Source organism: Oculina patagonica, chromosome 6 (genome assembly GCF_052425735.1).
Source record: "Oculina patagonica isolate OP01 chromosome 6, crgOcupat, whole genome shotgun sequence".
Taxonomy (NCBI): domain Eukaryota; kingdom Metazoa; phylum Cnidaria; class Anthozoa; order Scleractinia; family Oculinidae; genus Oculina; species Oculina patagonica.
Genome location: NC_135763.1, coordinates 15674407 through 15695593, shown reverse-complemented (window position 1 = coordinate 15695593; position 21187 = coordinate 15674407). Strand labels below are relative to the sequence as shown.

The 21187-nt window shown below is 40.0% G+C and overlaps 2 protein-coding genes across 4 annotated transcripts in view; one reads left to right on the top strand and one right to left on the bottom strand.

Annotated features, from left to right (window-relative positions):
• LOC144656026 (uncharacterized) overlaps nt 1-21187 on the bottom strand; it is an 86693-nt gene that overhangs the window by 20526 nt on the left and 44980 nt on the right. The gene's annotated exons all lie outside the window — the stretch shown is intronic.
• Nucleotides 13066-20897, top strand: LOC144656043 (uncharacterized). The gene is made up of 4 exons (XM_078516272.1): nt 13066-14952; nt 15657-15743; nt 16761-16844; nt 19221-20897. The coding sequence occupies exons 1-4, from the start codon at nt 14882-14884 to the stop codon at nt 19456-19458; spliced, it is 480 nt and encodes a 159-aa protein (XP_078372398.1). The 5' UTR covers nt 13066-14881; the 3' UTR covers nt 19459-20897.

Here is a 21187-nt window from a genome sequence, read left to right as displayed (position 1 = left end):
GTTATTATAATATCAGTTGTTGTTTTTCTGAAAACGGTTGATGCGGGACACGAAGGGAAACATCCCTGCCTGCTTGACCAGGTAATAATTCTCTCAAGAGAAAGATTTAAATTTATAGCTTTAAACAGTGTCAAGTGCCAATAAATTTTGAAAGAGCTGACAGATGCAGGCTCGACTGGCATGGAAAGTAAAACAATAGACAGTCGTATTCTCGTTAAATCTTTATTATTATAAGGTAAAAACCCGCGAGTAAGAACGTGGTTTTTAAGAACCTGTTAGGCTAAAATTTGCCAGTTGGACACTCTCTTTATAAGAACCTCTTCAGCCTAAAATTCGGAAAACAGGTTCTTATTTTTTAAAATGGATTGAAAATGTTTACTTTTAGGGAAATAAGACAAATCAACATTCTGGATCCTCTTTGAGAACACATAGGAACCTTATCACTCCAGTTGCATTGTAAATGCCAATGCTGAAAATCATAATTGATACAATCACTATAAATAAAATGGTATGCAATTTTCATATAAGAAAAAGGATGAATACCACTTATCAACACTTAAAATTCTATAAGCAGCAATGTAAATTTTTCTTCGTAAATTTCCGTGCTAAGTACCATTTATGTAAGAACCTGTTAACGCTAACTTCAATAAACAATACCTCTAACAATAACAGAAACTGTAACAGCAACAAATTGTTGAAAAGTTTGTTACTTTTTAAATAATTGTTCATTTTAGCAGTAAATATATACATGTACGGTACGGTGAATGTTCATGAGTTTATCTTTTCGATGTCGATGACTTCAATGGGGGCAGTTAGCCACAATAGGGCGCTTATAAAAATAGGGGCGCTTATTGGAATAGGGGCGCTTATTGACAAAAACACATTCGAAAGGGGGCGCTTATTGGAAGGAGGGCGCTAAATCGAATTATTACGGAATAGTTAATGTTATAACTTATTGAAGTTGCTTAATTCCCACCTGCAATCCACCCGCTATACCAAACTGCTTATTATTCCGGCTCACCATGGTATTGATATCAATACACAATTTCACGTTGTAAACGTGGAAATCAATATTAAAATCCTCCTTTTTAAAATCAGAAATTGTGTTACAGGAAAGCTAGGTTATGATCAGGGCCTCTGCTATCTGAGAAACGAACAAGCGGAACGAGCAGAACGGAGCCCATTGTTCTATCGGCTCGTTTCGATCGCCGACCGCATTCCTGCTTGTTTTACCTCGATGTCCAGTTACAGTATTCGGATTGACCAGTAGTAAACGATTATTAATTCATCATCATCATCACCATCATCATTCATTTGCCACTTTAGAAGAATTATTAGTACAAGTAGGTCAGTAAGTTAAGGCGAGGAGTCCTCCGGGAAACCACCAGGCTTATTGGGGAGGCCAGGTGTCATGATGTGTTTCATAATTAAGCTGTGCCGGAATGTGCGGATGCGTGAATGTGCTGTGAATTATTCTCTTTTCTCACGGTAAGCTGTAGATGAATTATATGCAGCACCACCAGCCCTGTTTTTTTTGGTGTACAGGCGCACTGGTTACTGGTTAGTTAATTTGTTTGCTCGGTCGGTCGTTCGGTCGTTCGGTCGTTCGTTCGTTCGTTCGTTCGTTCGTTCGTTTGTTCGTTCGTTCGTTCGTTCGTTCGTTCGCTCGGTCGGTCGCTCGGTCGCTCGGTCGCTCGGTCGACCCATGCGGGGCGCAACCCTAAAAACTAAAAAGAATGGCGATAAAAATCTTAAATTAAAAAATATATAAAATGAGCATGAGCTTGAGCACGTGACTAAGGGTAAATTGATCCATAACAAGAACATTGAGAAGCTTGAGAAGCTTAAAATCGGGCGCTTTGCCTTGAAAGGCAGGGTTCAGTACAGCAGAAACCACGAAGCAGTTACTTAAGTAGCACTCAGTCCGACTGTGTTTGTGTAAGTCACAGGGCTTGCATGAGCTGTATTAGTGTGCATAATATAATATCTAGAACGTTGTCGAGATTGCATTATTACTTAATGACATGATGGTTTCAATTTATAAATGTATCTCACACAATACAAATAAACGATTAAAGTAGACGACTAGACAATGTAAAGTTTTAAGACTTAGCAAAGTGCAGTGTATATTGGTAATACTGTAAGGTGCGGTTTCACCTGAAGGTCGTGTGCTTTTCGGTATTTTCCAGGCATTTTTTTTTATTTTTTTATTTTTTTTTTTTATTTTTTTTTTTTTTTTATTGCAAAACACACACAGAACGTTCTTACAAAGTGACATGTTCGCTACTAATTACTTACTATACAAGGCTTTACGCATTACTATACAAAGCTTACTCTACTTACAGTACAATACACTGCTTACACTACCTACATGACAATTAAATTGTTTACAACACACTACTTACAATACAATACTCAATTTCTTAAAATTTAATATTTATACTTATAACAGCGCAATACAATTTATCTCTTTTAATACATTTGCAAAAAAACTACAACTACTTTTGGCTTATTAAAGATAATGAAAATAAAAATGGTAACTTATAAAAACTAAATCAAATTGCGCCATTTTTATCTTACCGACATTTTGTTCAAAAATTTTAACTGTTTCTGTCAGTCATTGAAAGAGGCTTGAAGGGCGTTGAAGGAATTACCTGTTCAGAGGACCTTAGAGCCTAATACATGTATATTGTGTATATTCGACTAGGGAGGGTGAAGATAAAGAGATTAGTTTTTATTCATTTATTTTATTTCTTCTTTAAAAGGCTTTCCAGCAAATCCCACTTTTTGTTGGTTGTGTCATCTGTTCTTTGTTCAACGACATAAATCGATTTAAGATAAAGTAGAAAACTTTCTATTTTAGGAGGTCTTGTTTTATTTTTACAAATCCAAATAAAGTGTCTGGCCAGTAGAAAGCAGAAATTAATTTGGCGATGATTTTTTGAGCAGTCCGGTATCAATCCTAAGGCGACAGAGATGTTTACTGTGTAGTGTTCTGGAAATATTTTAGATAATTTTAGATTTTCCAGGCATTGCACTTTGATGGGACAGTACTACAACTGTTTACCGGGGAACTACTATTGTCAAGAAAATGATCACAACTTGTTGATGAATGATTGGACATTTGTTTCATACCATTACTGTAATAGCAATTGATGAAGGCTTTTAGTCCTGAACCAAAGTATAAGGACTGGGAAATACTGAAACCCATTATCAGCCACCTTAAACGGAAATATCTTGTTGGTGTTTCAAGGAATCCAAGGGAACTTCACTCATCCCATGTATCTATGTATTGCGGTATTTTGTAATTTTTTGAGTGATTTTTGGGGATGTTTGGCAGGTGATAGTTTTTTTAAAAGAATTAGTAAAATTTAGACAACTAAGAAATATTGAAAATTTAATGTGAATTTAACATTGGAATTTGAAGTTAGAAATTGGCAGACGGACACCAAACAGTCCCGTGACATCCTGGAGTGTTTTTGCATGGGGGTCAACTGTGTGATGATGTTTCCATTTTTTTCTTCAATCCCCACTGATAAAGAACTGTTGTTGGTGTTATGTTGGTGTTATCACATGTCAAGCCTTTAACAAGGTATGAAAAGAACACAAGGATTTAAATTATTCTGGTGCTCAATTTTTGCGTAACTAAAATTAATGTTACTCAAATTCCTGATGGATTCTGTCTTAAACTGTTACGAGCTTAGTATTTCCAAATTATTGCATGTCAATGTAAGGCAAGACAAGACATGCCTTGGTTCTTATGTAATTCTCTTAAAAACACATAAGATATTGACTATAATTTTGTCTGTGCTATGGCAATTCACAGTGGGGTGGTCTTGATGTGTCTTTAACTTGTAGACTGGACTGGACTAGACTAGTAAAACGCGGACTAGTAAAACGCGGACTTGTAAAACGCCTCTAGACACTTCGAATTCCTTGGCCACAATCATCTTACGGCTCTCTTCAATACATAATGTCTCAAAAAAAACAGTAACCTCAGAAAGAAGTCAGAAGCAAATAAGGTCGAAAGACCGAATTTGAACATATAACGGCAAATGTTCTAATGTCACGAACGTAGGAGTCGTGTAGGCCCGTCACCTTTATTTACCACATACTGCCCCCAAATTAAAACAGTACCCTCAGAAAGAAGTCAGAAGCAAATAAGGTCGAAAGACCGAATTTAAACATTCAACGGCAAATATTCTAATGTCACGAACGTAGGAGTCGTGTAGGCCCGTCACCTTTATTTACGATTGACTGTTGATTTCTGGACGGGCCCCGTTCTACCTCGTGCGAGCAATACAAACGACTGCACTCAACAGACGTCAAGTAGTGGAAAGAAAGAAACATATGCACACAACTCATAGCATCAATCCCGTTGTTTTAGTAGGGGTTTGCAGAACGAACATGTGCTATACTGCAAAAACATCTCCACGCTTAAACAGACCATAGAGTGCTCAAAAAAGCTAGAAATATGCCGTCGAAGAAACACACAAGAGCTTCAAACACAAATTGTTTCGCTCGCTAAACCGTTTAGTTTTATCCGATTTACAAGCGCTTGTTTTACAAGTCCGCGTTCTACAAGTCCGTGCTTAACAAGCCCTCGTTTTACAAGTCCGCGTTTTACTAGTCCTCGTTTTACAAGTCCGCGTTTTACTAGTCCGCGTTTTACTAGTCCGCCTTTTACAAGTCCGCGTTTTACCTGAGTCCGCGTTTTACTAGTCCGCGTTTTACAAGTCCGCGTTATACTAGTCCGCGTTTTACAAGTCCGCGTTTTACTAGTCCGCGTTTTACTAGTCCAGTCCAGTCCTCGAAATACACTATGCCAAAACTCCCCGCCCTCTAAAGATAAGTCCTTGACGGTTCTTGTCGTTTTTCGGTGCCTATTCATCTTCGGCATCTTTCTCATCCACCTCTCGTTCTGTCCTGTGTCTGTCATCACACGAAAGAAAAGCTGATTCTCAAAAAATCTGCCACAAAAGGAAATTGACAAAACCAATATGAAAACCATATATCGAAAGTTTCTTATTCTAAAATTTTATCATACGTCTTAATTCAGAGCTACAAAGAAGTTCCTCCTTTTGAGTTATTGATACTGTTCTTACAGTACCTCTTTCCACCAGCGAAATTTTACAAAATTCCTTCGCGGCGAAAAGGTAGCGCGAATCCAGAACAGACTCCAATCGAGAGTGGGTTAATTCTAGATTACTATTAATTAACTATTACAACATTCATTTTTAAAATAGTTTCCCAAGCCGACTAAGCTAACTAAACGTCGAGTGTATCTTTCATTAATTCAGTAAACAAAACATGCCGTTATGACGCCGGAAATCCAGCTCACGCATACTATACCCCGTGACTCACGCAAACCTCCGACTTACGTGCTACTACAGTCATTCCTTTCTAAATATTTTTTTTTTGACCACCACCGTACCTTTCTATCCAAAAAACTCATGAAACCGCCCGGTTTTAATCTGTTTTAACCTTTCAAAAATTAGAGCGTTCGAAACTAAATAAGATCCGTAATCACAAACAACATACAGCCGTTTACCAGCACTCTTTAAAACTCCTGAAACCCTTCAAAATCAGGCAAAATAAATCTTTGAAATAACCTTTATCAATGTTTCTTATTTTTTATTCAGTTCTATAAAATGCCTTTCATACACTACTGTCAAACAAAAATTTCAATTTCCTCAAAGTTTCAAGACAAAAGAATAACAAATATTTCGTGCACGATGTAATTTGATTAAGCCAATATTATCACGTCTAAAAATACTTCAGGCAATTCAGTGAAAACCCGTTTTTTTTTTCGTATCAACGAAAACCACTTTCGAATAATCAATACATAAAAATAACAATAAGATCAAAAGGAAGAAAGGAACCTTTCTAATTATTTGAAGACTTTCAAAGCCGTGATATTATACATCCAATCCGCGATAAAATTTAATTACAACAAAATCCAAGTTCTCATTTTGAATTCCATTTTTTTCAGTTGATACCTTTATCCAACTTGTGAAAAATTCCATTCAAGTTCCTATTAATACTGTACATTCCCAATGTTTTGCTCAGGTCTTCAGAAGCGTCTTACTAACCAAATCTAAAATAATTCCAAAACATGCTGTACAAACATTCTTCTCTTTGTGACAAACGACTTGACGACCAATTGTTCAGAAATGAAAATCGACACAGTTCTTGCTAAATAAAAAAAAAGTTTTACGGCGGAGTCAGGCTCAAAAAATATACCGCAAGATCACACCCCCATTCATAGTCAGAAACCAGCAAACCATCTAGTTTGCTAAAAAAAACACTGCGTGACATCAATGACGTTACCTTTTTCATTTACAAAAATAACTTTAACTTGTCAAAGTAAGTGCAATTTCACAATGGTGAATGTCAGTACAGTATGGGGCCCAGTATCTCGGCCGGGTCCAGTTCTCGGCCACTTTGTGTTTAACGCGTTTTTTCACACTCCAGTTGAATCAAAAGAAAAAGGTATTTCCTTCAAACGATAGACTGATTCATGTGCTTTAAGTATCTTGAGTTTGATCGTTCAATTCGATATAGAAAGCTCACACGTCGAGTTTACGCGGAGGTAGGTGAATTTGCATTCCCGAAAAAGTTGTTTGTTTACGGCTCCAAATTCATGGATGTAGTTAAATTCGTATTTTATCCAAAAGCCCCCACCATACGAGCTAATTTTTGGCATGTGAAACGCGTAGAATAATTCAGCTTTCTGCTTTAGTTAACTTTTCGTTGAACCGTTGTATTTTTTGGTCTTAATTTACTTCGAAATTTTTTCTTGCGACGTTTGCGTATTTGCCAGTTCTCGGCCACCCTGCTCGCTATCACAGCTTAGCGCTTGGTTTTTAATATAATTTCATCTGCTGTTCAGGAGGAAAGCGTGACTTAAGCGTGACCGTGACGTTGTGTTATTTGAGTGACATATGTCAAAAGATTAGATGTGCATGCGGTGAGGTGTAAGGTTTCGAGTCGAGTAGTTTTCCGGCCATGTTGAGCCATGATGTTAAAAAACAAGACAAGTTTAGTGTCTTTAGCGGATTAAAGTTGTGTTATTTCAAGATGCCTGTCTATCTTCGCAACTTTTTTTGGCGACCACGACGGGAGACATGAGCTAGTGGAAATTCGAGGAATTGTCTTGCTCAAGGGGAGCTCAAGGTTGATTTATTCGCATCGCATCGCATCGCATCGTCTCGATTTGCCATTTTGGATTTCGCGTTCGCTTGTGGAACTTCGTACAGGATTTGGACTGTTTTCGGTGGTAAAAGTTCAGGAAAGTTGAGGTCAACGTTTGTTATTCTTATCGCTTCGCATGTATTTTCGTTTCACGGTTTTGTGGTTGTTTATTATCTTGACGTACAATTATTCGTCGGAGTCGTTCGTAAGGAAATCAAATCAACAAGAAGGTCTTCGAGGTTGTAGAGCGTGTGTTAAGGGTTTTGTTTTACGTCGCACGATAATGCCGCCCCCAGGAGAGTCAGAAGAAGTTGACGATAATGAAGAGCGAATTATAGAACTTAAACGGGAAAAGAGGAACAGAAAGACTACACTTACGAAAACGCGACACAATGTGGAAAGGCTTTGCACGAGTGGCGAAGATCCCGAGTTGATTCAAAACGAAATTGACACTTTATGGAAGGTACTAGAAGCATGCCTTGCTGTCATGGACGAGCTACAGAAGGCTTATTTACACTTGGGCGACAACGACAACAAAAAGTCGGTCGCGGAAGAAATAGAAGCTGTGGAGAACGAAATAAATAATGCCATCGAAAAGGCCGAACGTGTGGCGAAGGAAATCCTGGAGAAGAAACACGTGGACGCAAGTAAAGAGGCATTGCCGCAAACTCCTTTGATGAATTTACCTCCTCCGTCAGGACATTCGCCTGCTTACAGCCACTTGTCAGGTTCTCAAAACTCAGGTAACTGTAGTCAGCGACTTAAGCCTTTAAAAGTTCCAGTGTTTAATGGTGAGAAAAGTAAATTCGAAGATTTCTGGGAGATGTTTTTGAGTCTTGTCGACCAGGGAGGGGAGCCGTCAACTATTAAAATGGCAAGATTGAGACAGAGTCTTACAGGAACTGCCCTTGAGGCCATTAGGGGTCTAGGGGTTTCAGAACCCGAGTATAATGAAGCTAAAGATATTCTTCAGTCGAAGTTTGGTGGAGAGCGAAGAAAGCTACAGGCATACATGGACCAGATCGAAAAGATGCCCCCATTGAAGAGTGCTGATGTCCAATCTTTTGAGCGGTTTGCTGATCTTGTTCGAATAGCAGTTGTTAAGTTGCAGGCAGAAGGGCGTGGTGGAGAGCTTGGTGATGGTACGCTGCACAGTTTGTTAGTTAAGAAGTTGGCAGACAGTCAGGTTGAAAGTTACAGTCGCTGGTTGAGAGAACATAAGAAAGACAAGTCGGTGTTAACCTTGAGGGATTGGTTGAAGGAGGAAGTGAGGGTCCGAGTCGAGGCAGTGGAAATGGCACATGGCATTGAGGCTGAGCCTGTTGGAGATGCTGCGGATGGTGGTAAGCATGGTGATAGAGGTCGTGGAAGCAGGAGTTTTTTCGGTGGAAATGGTAACTTTGGTAAAGAAACACCCTTTCTGAGAAGCAAGCCACCATGTGCATACTGTAAAGGATACCATGGAGTGTGGAGCTGCAGACGCTTTCAGAATCTGGAAGTGAAAGAGCGTTGGAATATCGCAAAGGAAAAACGGCTTTGTTTTCGTTGCCTGGCAAGTGATCATGAAGGAAGAGCTTGTACCAAGACTCGACCATGTAACATTAACGGTTGCACACGAAATCACCATTACTTGTTGCATGGCTTCGCACAGGATAATACAAAGGATGGGAGAGTGGTGACTTCACGGGAGGGGGCACCTACTCATACACACACATCGACCGCCAAGCAGGAGACAGCAACCGAGGCCCTTTCCCTTCGTACAGTGCCAGTGTGGTTGAAGGCAAATGATCGCAAAGTAAAGGTGAATGCTATTTTGGATGATGGTTCTAACGAGACTTTTCTTAACGAAGAAGTCGCAGGTGTTCTTGGTCTCAAGGAGAGATACCAGACAGTTACAGTTAATGTTTTGAACAATGAAGTGGAAACATTTCAATCAATGCCATTAGATGTGACAATTGAGAGCCTTGATGGGGAGTTTAGTAAGGATATTAAAGTAAAGACTTGCCCTAAAAGGGTAACTGGAAACTACAAGGTAGAGAACTGGAAACAAAGTAAGGACAGATGGCCTTATCTTAAGGAATGTGACTTTGCTGAGCCTGCTCAAGATGGACTTGTGGATTTGTTAATAGGTGTGGACAATGCAGAGCTGCATTATTCTAGAGCCGATATACGTGGTGAGGAAGGAGGCCCAGTTGCTCGCCTTGGACCTTTGGGTTGGACATGCATTGGATCACCAGAAGGAAAGCAGTGGACAGGAGCAAGGGCACATGTCAGTCGCACTTTGTTTGCCCGGGAGCCCAATGCCAGCGTTGATGGTGTTTGTTGTGACATTGATCGTACTTTAAAGGGATTTTGGGAGATAGAAAACTGTGGCATCGAGGGGCATGACACTGTGATTCTTACTGAAGAGGAGAATGAAGTGTTGGAGAAACTTAAGGGATCAATTCGTTACACTGGGAAAGGATACAAAGTGGGTGTACCGTGGAAGGAGGATAAACCTCGGTTACCTGATAATTGTCAGACAGCATTATCTCGGTTGTGCAACACAGAAAATAAATTGAAGAAGGACTGTGCTCTTGGGACAGAGTACTCTCAAGTTATCAAGGGTTATGTTGAGAAGGGGTACTTGAGAAGAGTTAAACCAGATGAACTATTGGAAAACTCACTCTGGTGGCATGGACCAAAGTGGTTACTGTCAAAGGATAAGCAAAGTTGGCCTAAGATGGATCTTAGGAGTCGTCCCGCTTCGTTGCCAGAAATGAAGACATCAAATCACAAGGAAGGGGTAGAGGACGTTGCAAGTGTTCTTACCTGTCGTGTACGGAGTCTGACGAGTCGAGAAGGGAAGAGAGGGAAGTGTGAGGATTGGAGGCTTGAAACCATCCGTTTTTCAAGCTGGATACGGTTGGTACGGCTACAAGCCAGGGTGTGGCGAGTGGTCTACAATATGCGTAACCCAAAGGACAGGGTGAATGGGCAGGAACTGTTGCCAGAAGAAATTGAAGATGCCGAGGAGGAAATCATTAGTCGAGCACAGTTGGAGGCATTTCCTGAAGAATATGAGGCATTGCTGAGGGGAAAGGAAATTCCTAAGAAGAGTTCACTGGGCAAGTTATGTCCCTGGTTGGATGATCAAGGTGTAATGCGGTGTGGGGGTCGACTTCAATTTGCTGAATGTCTTCCTTACGATGTCCGGTTTCCTGTAATACTAGCAAGGGGTCAGTGGGTGACAAAGCTGATAGTCAAGTATTACCATGAGTTGTCTAACCACAGTGCTGGGACAAATTTTGTGTTATCACAGATTAGTGGAAGATTCTGGATTGTCGCAGCCCGAGAGGAAATAAGAGCGTGGGAGAATGAATGCAACGAGTGCAAGAGACGAAGGAACAAACCAGCCACACAGATAATGGGTCCATTGCCACAAGTAAGGCTGCGCTTCACATTTCGGGCATTTGACCAGACAGCGGTGGATTACGCAGGCCCGTTCACCACTATACAAGGGCGTGGGCGTCATCGGTTAAAGAGGTGGTTGTGTGTATTTACATGCTTTTCAACTCGTGCTGTTCATCTCGAAGTGGCGTGGGGGCTCGACACAGATAGTTTTCTAAATGCATTTACCAGATTCACCAGTAGGAGAGGAGTTCCCAAGGAAATGGTTAGTGATAATGGCACTAACTTTGTTGGAGCAGTAAATGAACTTAAGGAACTTGTGGGTCAATTAGACAAGGACAAGATTCAGCGAACGACTGCACAGACGGGGATAAAGTGGAAGTTTAACCCCCCAGGAGGTCCTCATTTTGGTGGGGCCCATGAGATTATGGTGAAGGCAGCCAAGAAGGCGATTTATGCTGTGCTGAGTAGCAGTGATGTCACAGATGAGGAACTAATCACAGTCGTCACAGGTGCCGAGAGTTTGCTTAACTCTAGGCCACTCACCTATCAGTCAGCAAATGTTAAAGATGATGTGCCGTTGACACCCAATCACTTCTTGTACGGGCAGATGGGTGGACAGTTCGCGCCAGAGAGTGTCGATACTACGAGATTCAACCCACGGAAGAGGTGGCGCAAGGTTCAAGAGCTGATCTCTCGAGTGTGGTCCAGGTGGTTAAAGGAGTACTTACCCATGTTAAACACTCGTCCAAAGTGGACCGAAGTTGTCAAGGACCTTAAGGAAGGAGACGTTGTGCTGGTTCTGGATCCAAAGCTGCCACGGGGGAAGTGGCCATTGAGCCGTATCATTGAAACCTATCCAGGGAGAGATGGACATTCTCGAGTCGCAAAGGTTCAGTGCGGAGAGAAGACTGTGGTGCGACCAATTCATAAATTGGTACCACTCTCGTAGAACATTAGGAAACTTTCAGTTGAAAACATTTATTGTTACATTTTTTCGTGTTATACACACTGCGGTCCCCTCAGTGCGGGGAGGGGGAATGTTCAGGAGGAAAGCGTGACTTAAGCGTGACCGTGACGTTGTGTTATTTGAGTGACATATGTCAAAAGATTAGATGTGCATGCGGTGAGGTGTAAGGTTTCGAGTCGAGTAGTTTTCCGGCCATGTTGAGCCATGATGTTAAAAAACAAGACAAGTTTAGTGTCTTTAGCGGATTAAAGTTGTGTTATTTCAAGATGCCTGTCTATCTTCGTAACATCTGCTGCTGCCAGAATGAAAGAAATAAATGTTTTAAAAATAAAGTTCAATCTTATCTCTAAGTTTTGAGCTGACTCTTGTCTTGTCTATTATTTCTACAACACCTAAATCTTTCAAGACCTTTTCACTGCAAAATAAACCATCTAAATGCACGGGTCACACAATGCGGTTTTGCCAGAACCTGCACATAGGCAACTAGGCGCGTTAAAATCCTTCTTTTCTAAAGTAAAACAAAGCATCATAAAAATAATTTGGGATCGATATAGTATAAATAGGTTTACAGAGTGATTTTATGACTGTGAAAATTAATTGAGCATTTTTTTACAGATAATTACGCACAAGCTTTTTAGTGGCCGAGAACTGGGCCAAGGTGGCCGAGAACTGGGCCCACAAATGGAGCTTTTATTTTTATTATTGCTCGGGCAAATTAATTTTTGACTGGTCGATAGCTTTACACCAAAAAGCTGAATAATGTAGCTAGTTCTGGGAGAAATTTCAAGTTCCTGCGGTTCTTCTGAGGTAAGAAATACAAGTTTACGTCAAAAGTGGCCGAGAACTGGGCCAAGGTGGCCGAGAACTGGGCCCACAAATGGAGCTTTTATTTTTATTATTGCTCGGGAAAATTAATTTTTGACCGGTCGATAGCTTTACACCAAAAAGCTGAATAATGTAGCTAGCTCTGGGAGAAATTTCAAGTTCCTGCGGTTCTTTTGAGGTAAGAAATACAAGTTTACGTCAAAAGTGGCCGAGAACTGGGCCAAGGTGGCCGAGAACTGGGCCCACAAATGGAGCTTTTATTTTTATTATTGCTCGGGCAAATTAATTTTTGACTGATCGATAGCTTTACACCAAAAAGCTGAATAATGTAGCTAGCTCTGGGAGAAATTTCAAGTTCCTGCGGTTCTTCTGAGGTAAGAAATACAAGTTTACGTCAAAAGTGGCCGAGAACTGGGCCCCATACTGTACTTTGCACCGTAAGCTTTTTTCTCTGTCCTTCCGCCGAAGCAAAAAAACACAATCTGATTACACATTAACCCAAAAGTCGACCAAGTGTGCCTGCAACGATTTCCTGTCAAAACTAAAATGAAAACCATTGCGGTATGCGTCACCCGTAGCGGTTTTGTAGCAACCCCGAGCTATCCCCGTCTTTTTGGCCGCGCCAGGAGACTACGCTCTAGGACGACCAAAGGGTAAACCTTAAATCGGCCACGCCCGATTAAAAATGGACGGGAGCAGGACGGGAGTAAGCAAAACCTGATCCCCTAGATTGATAAAATGTTTCTGTCGAGGGCCTATGGGTTCATAGTTGCCCTTGGAAATTTTACATATATAAAGCACTCAAACTTATTATTTTGTCTGTTTTTTTTTTTTAGATCATAAAATTTCCGCGGGCAATTATCAGCCCTATGGGCCCTGTACAGAAACACTTCGGACCATAGTTAGTCAGCCACTGGGTTATACTAACTTGGCATAACTTCTTAGTAAGAATATAATAATAATTAATGAACTTATATCGCGCAAGAATCAATCAATGATTTTCACCTGCGCGTTACAATATTTGTAAAAAGGAGTAATAGTTCAGTGTTGAATCAATCTTGAATCAATCCTGGTAACAAGAATCTTGTCCCCAGAGCCTTGGATGCCCTTTTTCAACGGAACGGCAAGAAGAACGTGGGCAAAGTGCTTAGGCAACACGAAGCATATTTTCCACCATTGATTTGGCTTCTTAGTCTTTATCTCACCATGGAAACTGTTCGCAGGCTAAGCAGGATCTTTCACTTAATTTCAAGTTTCAGGCAAGCAACGAAGCGGCGAGATACGAGCCGGCGTGCTATGCTTGCAATTTGCAGCTTTACCGAACGAGAAACCACAAACAAGAGAGCCTGCTCGCACCGAAAATGGACTTGGAGCGGCTACTTTCCTAGAATAAATACTAGTTATGCAACGCTTTCGAGTTATATAGTATGGAATATTCCACGAGTCACTTGTATTTTCTCGGTATACATACGAGCCTTTAGGCTAGTGTGTCTATGAAGAAAATACAAGTGACAAGTGGGATATTCCATAGTATACCACGGGAAAGTGTTGTGTAACTATTTTATACCATGCCATAGAAAATACGCTTACTAAATTTCATCGAGAATAAGATCGCAGCGCACGATGGGAAGATTGGGTTGAATACCGTCGAATATACAACGGCTTTCCTGTATTCTGATTGGCTGTATTTTCTAGTTAAGTTGTATAAATCAAAATACCTACCAAGATAACTACGCGTGTATTTTGGCAGTATTTTGCTAGTTTTAGTCCAATTTGCAGTTTGAATCAGGCTGTGCTGTACGATTATGGGTACTATCATCTCCTGGACAAATATATATGGGACGCAAATGATAGAATAAAATCGTCTGTAACGCCTGAAAATGATTCGCCAGTTCTGAAGCCATGTACAGAAAGTTATACTTCGAGACCATCGAGTAGCGCCCTACATTCTACAGAAATGCTGATCTCTGATTATTTATGATGTTCATAGGATATATATTCGCCATAGAGCTGGGAAGTAGCCAAAGCGGTGGCATGGAACAGGGAGCGTTGGTCGGAAAGCGTGATGGCCGTATGTGCCTACTGGCGTGACGAGACATGATGATATACAGTAAGCTCATAGGGTATCGTCTCCGCCGTGACTGAAACGGAACCTTCATGTTCAGTCAAGAAGCCCTGGGGCGCGGGTTATCTCAACAAAGAGACTGAAAAATGTTGGTCAGTCTAAGGACAAAAAGAAGACTTTTTTTAAAAAGATTGCTAAGAGGACAAGTCATCCCTTCATTACTCGCCTAAAAGGTCATGAACTGAGAGTATATCTGCGGGTCTTTATTGCATTGCTCCTAAAATCTGTATAAAGTTTCACAAACAAAACGGCCAATAGAATACGAAGGCTTATCTTTAGCTCGTAACCAAAGAGGGAATTCAATCATAGCCCCCTCGAGTGTAACTTCTTCGAGGTTTCACGATAACAAAACACCGAGCAGAACCGACATTTAGATAATGGGGAATAGTCATTGTCAAGAGTGTAAAATAGAGCTAAATAATGAAACCTGGAAGCCGTATTGCCAAGGGTAAGCTTAACTATGAGAAGTGTTGTGTGCCTTGAGTGTTAATGTTTAGTTGTTTGCCACGTCCGCATGACATGGCATCATTTACCCTGCTGTTCGACTTCAGTGCCGATTTAACAACGAAACACTCTTTGTTGTTGACTAACTCCCCAATAAGCAGCCATCAGCGCTTTCTAGCAAACAGAGGTACACAGACAAAGACATTCATATTCAAAGATATTCATATCCCTCGACCACAACAATTTGAATTACTCTTCGCCCGCATTTCCGGGAATAGGAATAATTTGGGACACTTTCTTCTCGGGTGCTTAGGTTTGAAACCAGAAAACAGTGTATGTTGTCCCCGTTCGAAAAGGAGGGGAAATCCCTCGAAGACCACACAGATAGACAATCGAGTGAAAACGTGATGAGAGCTTTTTTTTATATTATACCATTTTTGTGCCTTGAAAATACTTCAACGACTGCTCAAAAGTCTATACAAAAGTGACAAAGTAGCAAAGTCAGAGAAATGAAAACTTTGACTTAAAATATGATACTTTATCCTTTGAAGGCAAAACAATCGACAAGCTCGCCGTATTTTACGGCGATGGGTGCTGTGATTGTTTATATTCTAGTTGAGGTCACAAGAGGTTACTTGCTTTGTGTAAGTTATTGGTCAATTTCTAGCGCAGAAAAGTAAGTAAGATGTAATGTGAACATTTTTGCAGGTGTTATCAGCGTAAATATCCACATTGCGATCACTGCAAACGTCCAATACACACCGGGCAGGAGAAAATAAGCAATTATCACAAAGAGTAAGTGTTCTTATACATTCTGTATATGAATATCCAAAGAATTATTTTGTGATGGTTTTCTACAGCAAAACAACTTATTTTTCTTTAATTTAAATATTTTTTACACAGTTTACTACTCTTATATGAAAGCAATAAAATGTGCAAATTAACATTGCATCATTCTTTTTATGTAATGATGTCGTTGAGTGCTTTTGTGTTGCTTTTTATGTGTTTCGGTTTGTCTCTCTTTCTGTCAGTCTGTTGTTACTTTTGTACAGTTAGATGCGTTGGTATGACAGGCCCGTAGGGAGGGGGGTGCGACGGGTGCGTCCGCACCCCCCACGAGCCTTGGAAGTCCGCTCATTGTGAAAAAATATCAAAATAAATAAATGAAGAGAAATGTTTTTTCTATACTTCGACTTTTTACATTCAATATGGTCCTTTGGGTTGAAGGTCCACGATTTGTAGATTCGTGTGGTATATTTTGGACCAAATTTTATGATTCTAGAAATAATTTCAAGGATACATTCCACATGTACCTAATGTCCTTCATCATTGTTTAACTGTTCGAAGTGCCATTAATATTCCCAGTTGCAAGCAAAAAAAGGAGGATGGGTACTTGTTGGGCCTAGAACACGGTACTCAGTATTGAAATGCAGTTCCTTGACGAATCCGTAATAAAATGGGCCGAAGAGAGGGGAAGCAGCCAGATCATGTCAATCCATGGACAAAAGAAAGTGATTTCGCTGGGAGCTGTTCTGTTTCTAAAAATACGTTTTGAATTTAAAAATGTACCAGAACTGAATTATTTTCGTTGCTTTATTCACTTTTACCTGCCTTGTTCCCTAACAAACTGTCTTCAAAACGCACGAAATGCTGTCTCAGATATCCTTTTTTTTTTCAAAATTTTCTGGGGATGAATTTTGAGCAGCTGAAGTAACGTGTAGAACAAACGTTACAAACCTTGGGTACACTTCTTGCTATCTAGTCTTTTAAACTTCTCTTTTAAGTTGTTTCCGCTCTTTTTTGTATTGTCAGATGTTACAGTTTAGCGACCGGGAAATGCTGCGTTTGTTTACGACTCGTTAATCGTCACCTTGGCCAAGGAATATACTGCACAGAGTAAGTGTAGTTGTAAGCCAAAGAAACGCGTTACTATTTCTATCATGCTTTAGTTTTTGATCCCCCCTTTCCAACACCTCGCTATATGGCTAGATCTTGCAATCGAGTTCAAATTATCTCAGTTTCCCTTGTATTGAGTGGTTACTTACATCCTATATTCATTAAAAGTTACATCATGTCATTTATTATACAAACATCAGTGAAATACCAGGAAAGTCTTACACAGTGAAGATGATAGCATTTGAAATATCACACAGTCAGTGAAAACACGTTACGTGCTTCTGCGTATTCTAAACTGCCATTCTGATGGAATTAAAGTAACCTTCCCTTTTGAATCAATGATAAAGAAAAATAATATTTAACAAATAAAGAAGCCTAAGCCATGTTTTATACTGTCATAAAACACTCCGGGCATTTGAGAACACTCGAGAAATGTACGGCTCATGTTTTCTACATTTCTCGAGTGTTCTCAAATGCCCGTCGTGTTTTATGACAGAATAAAACATGGCTTAGGCTTCTTTCTTTGCTTTATGATATAGATTTTAGACACCGCGAGTAAATAGTTAAATTAAAAATAGTACAACGCGAGCGACCGAACAAAGATGAAAATCAGCAATTAGTTTACGGGAAAACCAGAAAACTGACATCAGTGTTCGACGTAAAATTAGGCTAAGCATTTCATGTAAGTTTGTTACCTTTCAATCTTAATCTTGTCTTTTTGAGCTAAGCAATAGACCACACTTTCTGGGGCTATACTGGCGTAATAAAGCCACGCGGGATGTTGGGAGAACACGAGAAAAGCTTGTAAATCGCGAGCCGCAGGCGAGTGATTTACAAGCTTTTCGAGTGTTCACCCAACATCCCAAGGTGCTTTATTACGCCAGTAAAGCCCTAGAAAGTGTGGTTTATTGCTTTTATGAAATAGCTATAGAAAACGATCTTCAAAGAAATAAGAATTTGTTTTATTTTTCGAGATCAAATGTTTTATTCTCAACAAGTTCATCGAATGACGCGGTAAACCAATCACAGCGGCCGAAAGAATAAATCACAGGTTCAGCTCCACACACAAAATCCACAAATCGACGCGACAAAAACGTTTAAAAGTTCTTTTAAAGCTATGAAAGTCATAAGAAAGGAAAGGAAAAAGGCAAACTGTCACGGTATAAAATGTATTCAACGATTTTAAAGTTCTTTACGTGGAAATCTAGCAAATTGTGGCCGGAGTCATTCACCGCGAAAGTAAAAGCAGGTAAAAGACTGCACGAAAACTTTGCAAGTTTACAAACTTCACAGACTGACGAAGGTATTGAGAATAAAGGTTAGCTCCACAAACACTGCTTTAGAAATTTGTTCTAAATTTATCTATTCCGTATTCTTTCGTTTTCGCCGAATAACAGACTTAAGCACGTAAAACTGAAGATATAATTTAAGCGCGTACAAGAACTCAGTGTGAGGTTCTGCCATCAAAATAATTCTAGTTCATCGCGACAAATTTGATCAGTTTTAATTCCTTTCAAATAACATTTCCGAGTTAATGTTGAATGGAACTATATCCATATTTTTCCAGTCCAGTGAAAGCAGACCTGTTCCTTCTGTTTTTTTCTCACTCAGTCAGTGTTTGTCTCTGCGTTTTCGTTTCAGTTTTTCTCTAGTTCCTTTGCTCAACTGTGGTGTCCGGGAAAATTCAATTTTGTGATCCACCCTTAGTACATTTTCATAATTATCATTTACGATAATCATATGTCCTCCGTTTTAACCATAATATAGACCAAAAGAATACATTCAACTAACGTTAATTCTTCGTCCTTATGCGTAATCGAGCGTAATGCGGCCATGTCGGGACAGAAGCGGGACTTTACCGGTACAATAGTACATAGGTTTTTGACCAATCAGAGAGCGCGTAGTATCTGAGTTATTTTATAAACTCTGATAAAACATAAGTTTTTACGCTTTTCTCGTAAGCAGGGCCATAAAACGTTGTATATTATTTTACACAGGGTGACCAATTGGAGATCTTTTGTCTGTCTTGCTCATGATCAGGGTTAGACTGAGGCCCTTAACAGTACAACTCCTCCGGCTTAAATAGCGACCTTCAGATTTGCAGATTTGACTACGAGTACGAGATCGAGTACGAGTACGACTTTGGAATTCCAACACAATTGTATCCCCCAAACTATAACTCTTCCCTGTTGCTGACTAACACATAAATAAACGTTAGGGATAACATTGGTGTGAAAAGTGATTATAGGAGGCACACGAATTTGGTTTGAAAACTAGTACTCGTACTCAATCTCGTACTCGTAGTCCAATCTGAAGGTCGCTATTATGAAAGTCAGTGACAGTTCCTCTCTAAGATTGCCTTTGAATCTTTTGCAGATGCTACGATGTGAGAAATCCGCCTCCTCTTAGAATGAATGTCAGGTATCAGGGAGCGGAATTTAACTATTACTCTAGAGATGACAGGGTCCTTGACGTGCTCGCACCCATTGCAAATAATATGGTTAATGTCCTAGAGGGGCGTACAAACCAGCAAATGATCACAGCCCCACCTCGCGAACAAACAACAGAGCAGAGAAGCTACTGGAATTCTTTAACATCATATTTTAACTCCTGAAGTCCTAGGATAAGTTGCTCAGTTGCCCCTGTGGTTTAAAGTTTGAGCTTGGTAGTCGCTGCTTATCAAACAAGTAATAGTAGTTTCATTGAACAGGGGTCATTCGAGAACATTGAAAAGTAAAGAAACAGTTTTGTAGTCAGATGTGAAGAAATGTGTCGAGACTATTAGGGTTTCTGCCTAAAACCAGTTCCCTCTCTGAAACGCTTTGTGCGTCTTATTAAGATTGTCGTTTAAGCAAAAACGACAAGACTTTGCAACGTTTAATACAATACCATAAACCCTACAGGCGCGTCTCACAGAGGGTATTGAACGTTGTCTGAACTAGTGCATAAATCCATATGGAACCCAAGTACTGTATTTTAGCTAAAATTCGTAACGCGAGAAGAGTATAAATATAAATAAATTGATATTAGGATATTTGCTGTGATTTTGAAGCCTGATTTTTGAAGGGGTGGGCAGTAAAGTGGATGTCGTTTTTGGGGTGACAATTTAAAGACACTATATGTAAGGAGCCATGAGGTTAGGTTTTTGCTTTGAACACGTATATAATAAACAGTTGCCGAGCTTTTTTGTTTCTCCAGTGCAGACACTTAACAATTGTCAAAACAAATAATAATCCACTACCAGAATGGAACTTTTTTTACGACTAAAGGCCATGTTACACAACGCAATTTTTCCTGCAACCTGCAACGCAACAATTTGTTGCATTGCAGGTTGCGAAAATGGGATGATACACGTGCAATTTTTTTCGCAACTTGCAACGCAACAAACGTTGCGTTACAAGTTGCAGGAAAAATGGCGCCGTGTTACATGGCCTTAAGACAGCTAAGAGGGTCAGTAACTTAAATCCGCCAATCAGATTGCTTCTAGCGGGTCCAATTTTTTCCAAGTATTGCACCGGGTGTTGTCCCGAATGATCCCGCACTGGTCCAATATAAATATCAAACTTGACTCGCGTGAAAAAAACCCTCGCTTTCTTTTTTTTTGGTTTATAAAACATCATTAGGTAATTCTTTTCCGACCAAACCACCCGGAGGTTCCTCGTTCAGAATCTCGTTCAGACTCCCCTTTTTTATTCTTTCAACTTTCCCCTTATGTCCATAAAAATCTTTTTCAGTCATTTAATAAATCTCTTATCAACCAAACTTGCTCGGGATTGTGACAGGTGAATATCGGCCTGCGATCCGTGTTGTCAAGTCCTAGGGCCGATATGCGCTTGGTTAGTAAGAACTTTATATATATTATTTGTATAATATACTCAGTACTTATACTACTTGTAGCCAACAGAACCGTAAAGGCCAGCCTTACAAAGTCTGTACCATACTTTTCTGAAAACATTCAGTATCTTAATGTTGAGTAAAATCAGGCATTAAAAACAACTGAAATCTGCTGGTTCTTTCAAATAATTTTGAATGTATTAAATTTGTTGAAGATGATCTGAAAGTGTAGAGGGCTTTTGTAATAAGTAACCTGAGATCATGCCCTCCCTCCCTTCTTATCATTCCTTCTCCCTTTTGAAAAAAGAACGTCTAATCGCAGGTTAGTAATAACGTGAATATGTAAAAAAGAGCAGTTTTCAATTGAGTGTCGTAAAACCAAAACCAAAGTAATTACTCTGGCCAATCACAAAGAACACAGACAATCCAGTGAGCCAATCAAAACACGAAGCAAATACATGTAGCTGGTACGAAGCGCGGGAAAACGTGCGGGAGCGAGTCACGATTGG

Coding starts and splice junctions, on each gene's coding strand:
- LOC144656043 (XM_078516272.1), top strand. CDS start 14,882: ATGGGGAATAGTCATTGTCAAGAGTGTAAAATAGAGCTAAATAATGAA. Junction 15,744..16,760: donor ATAAGCAATTATCACAAAGA/GTAAGTGTTCTT, acceptor TTGTATTGTCAG/ATGTTACAGTTTAGCGACCG. Junction 16,845..19,220: donor CAAGGAATATACTGCACAGA/GTAAGTGTAGTT, acceptor AATCTTTTGCAG/ATGCTACGATGTGAGAAATC.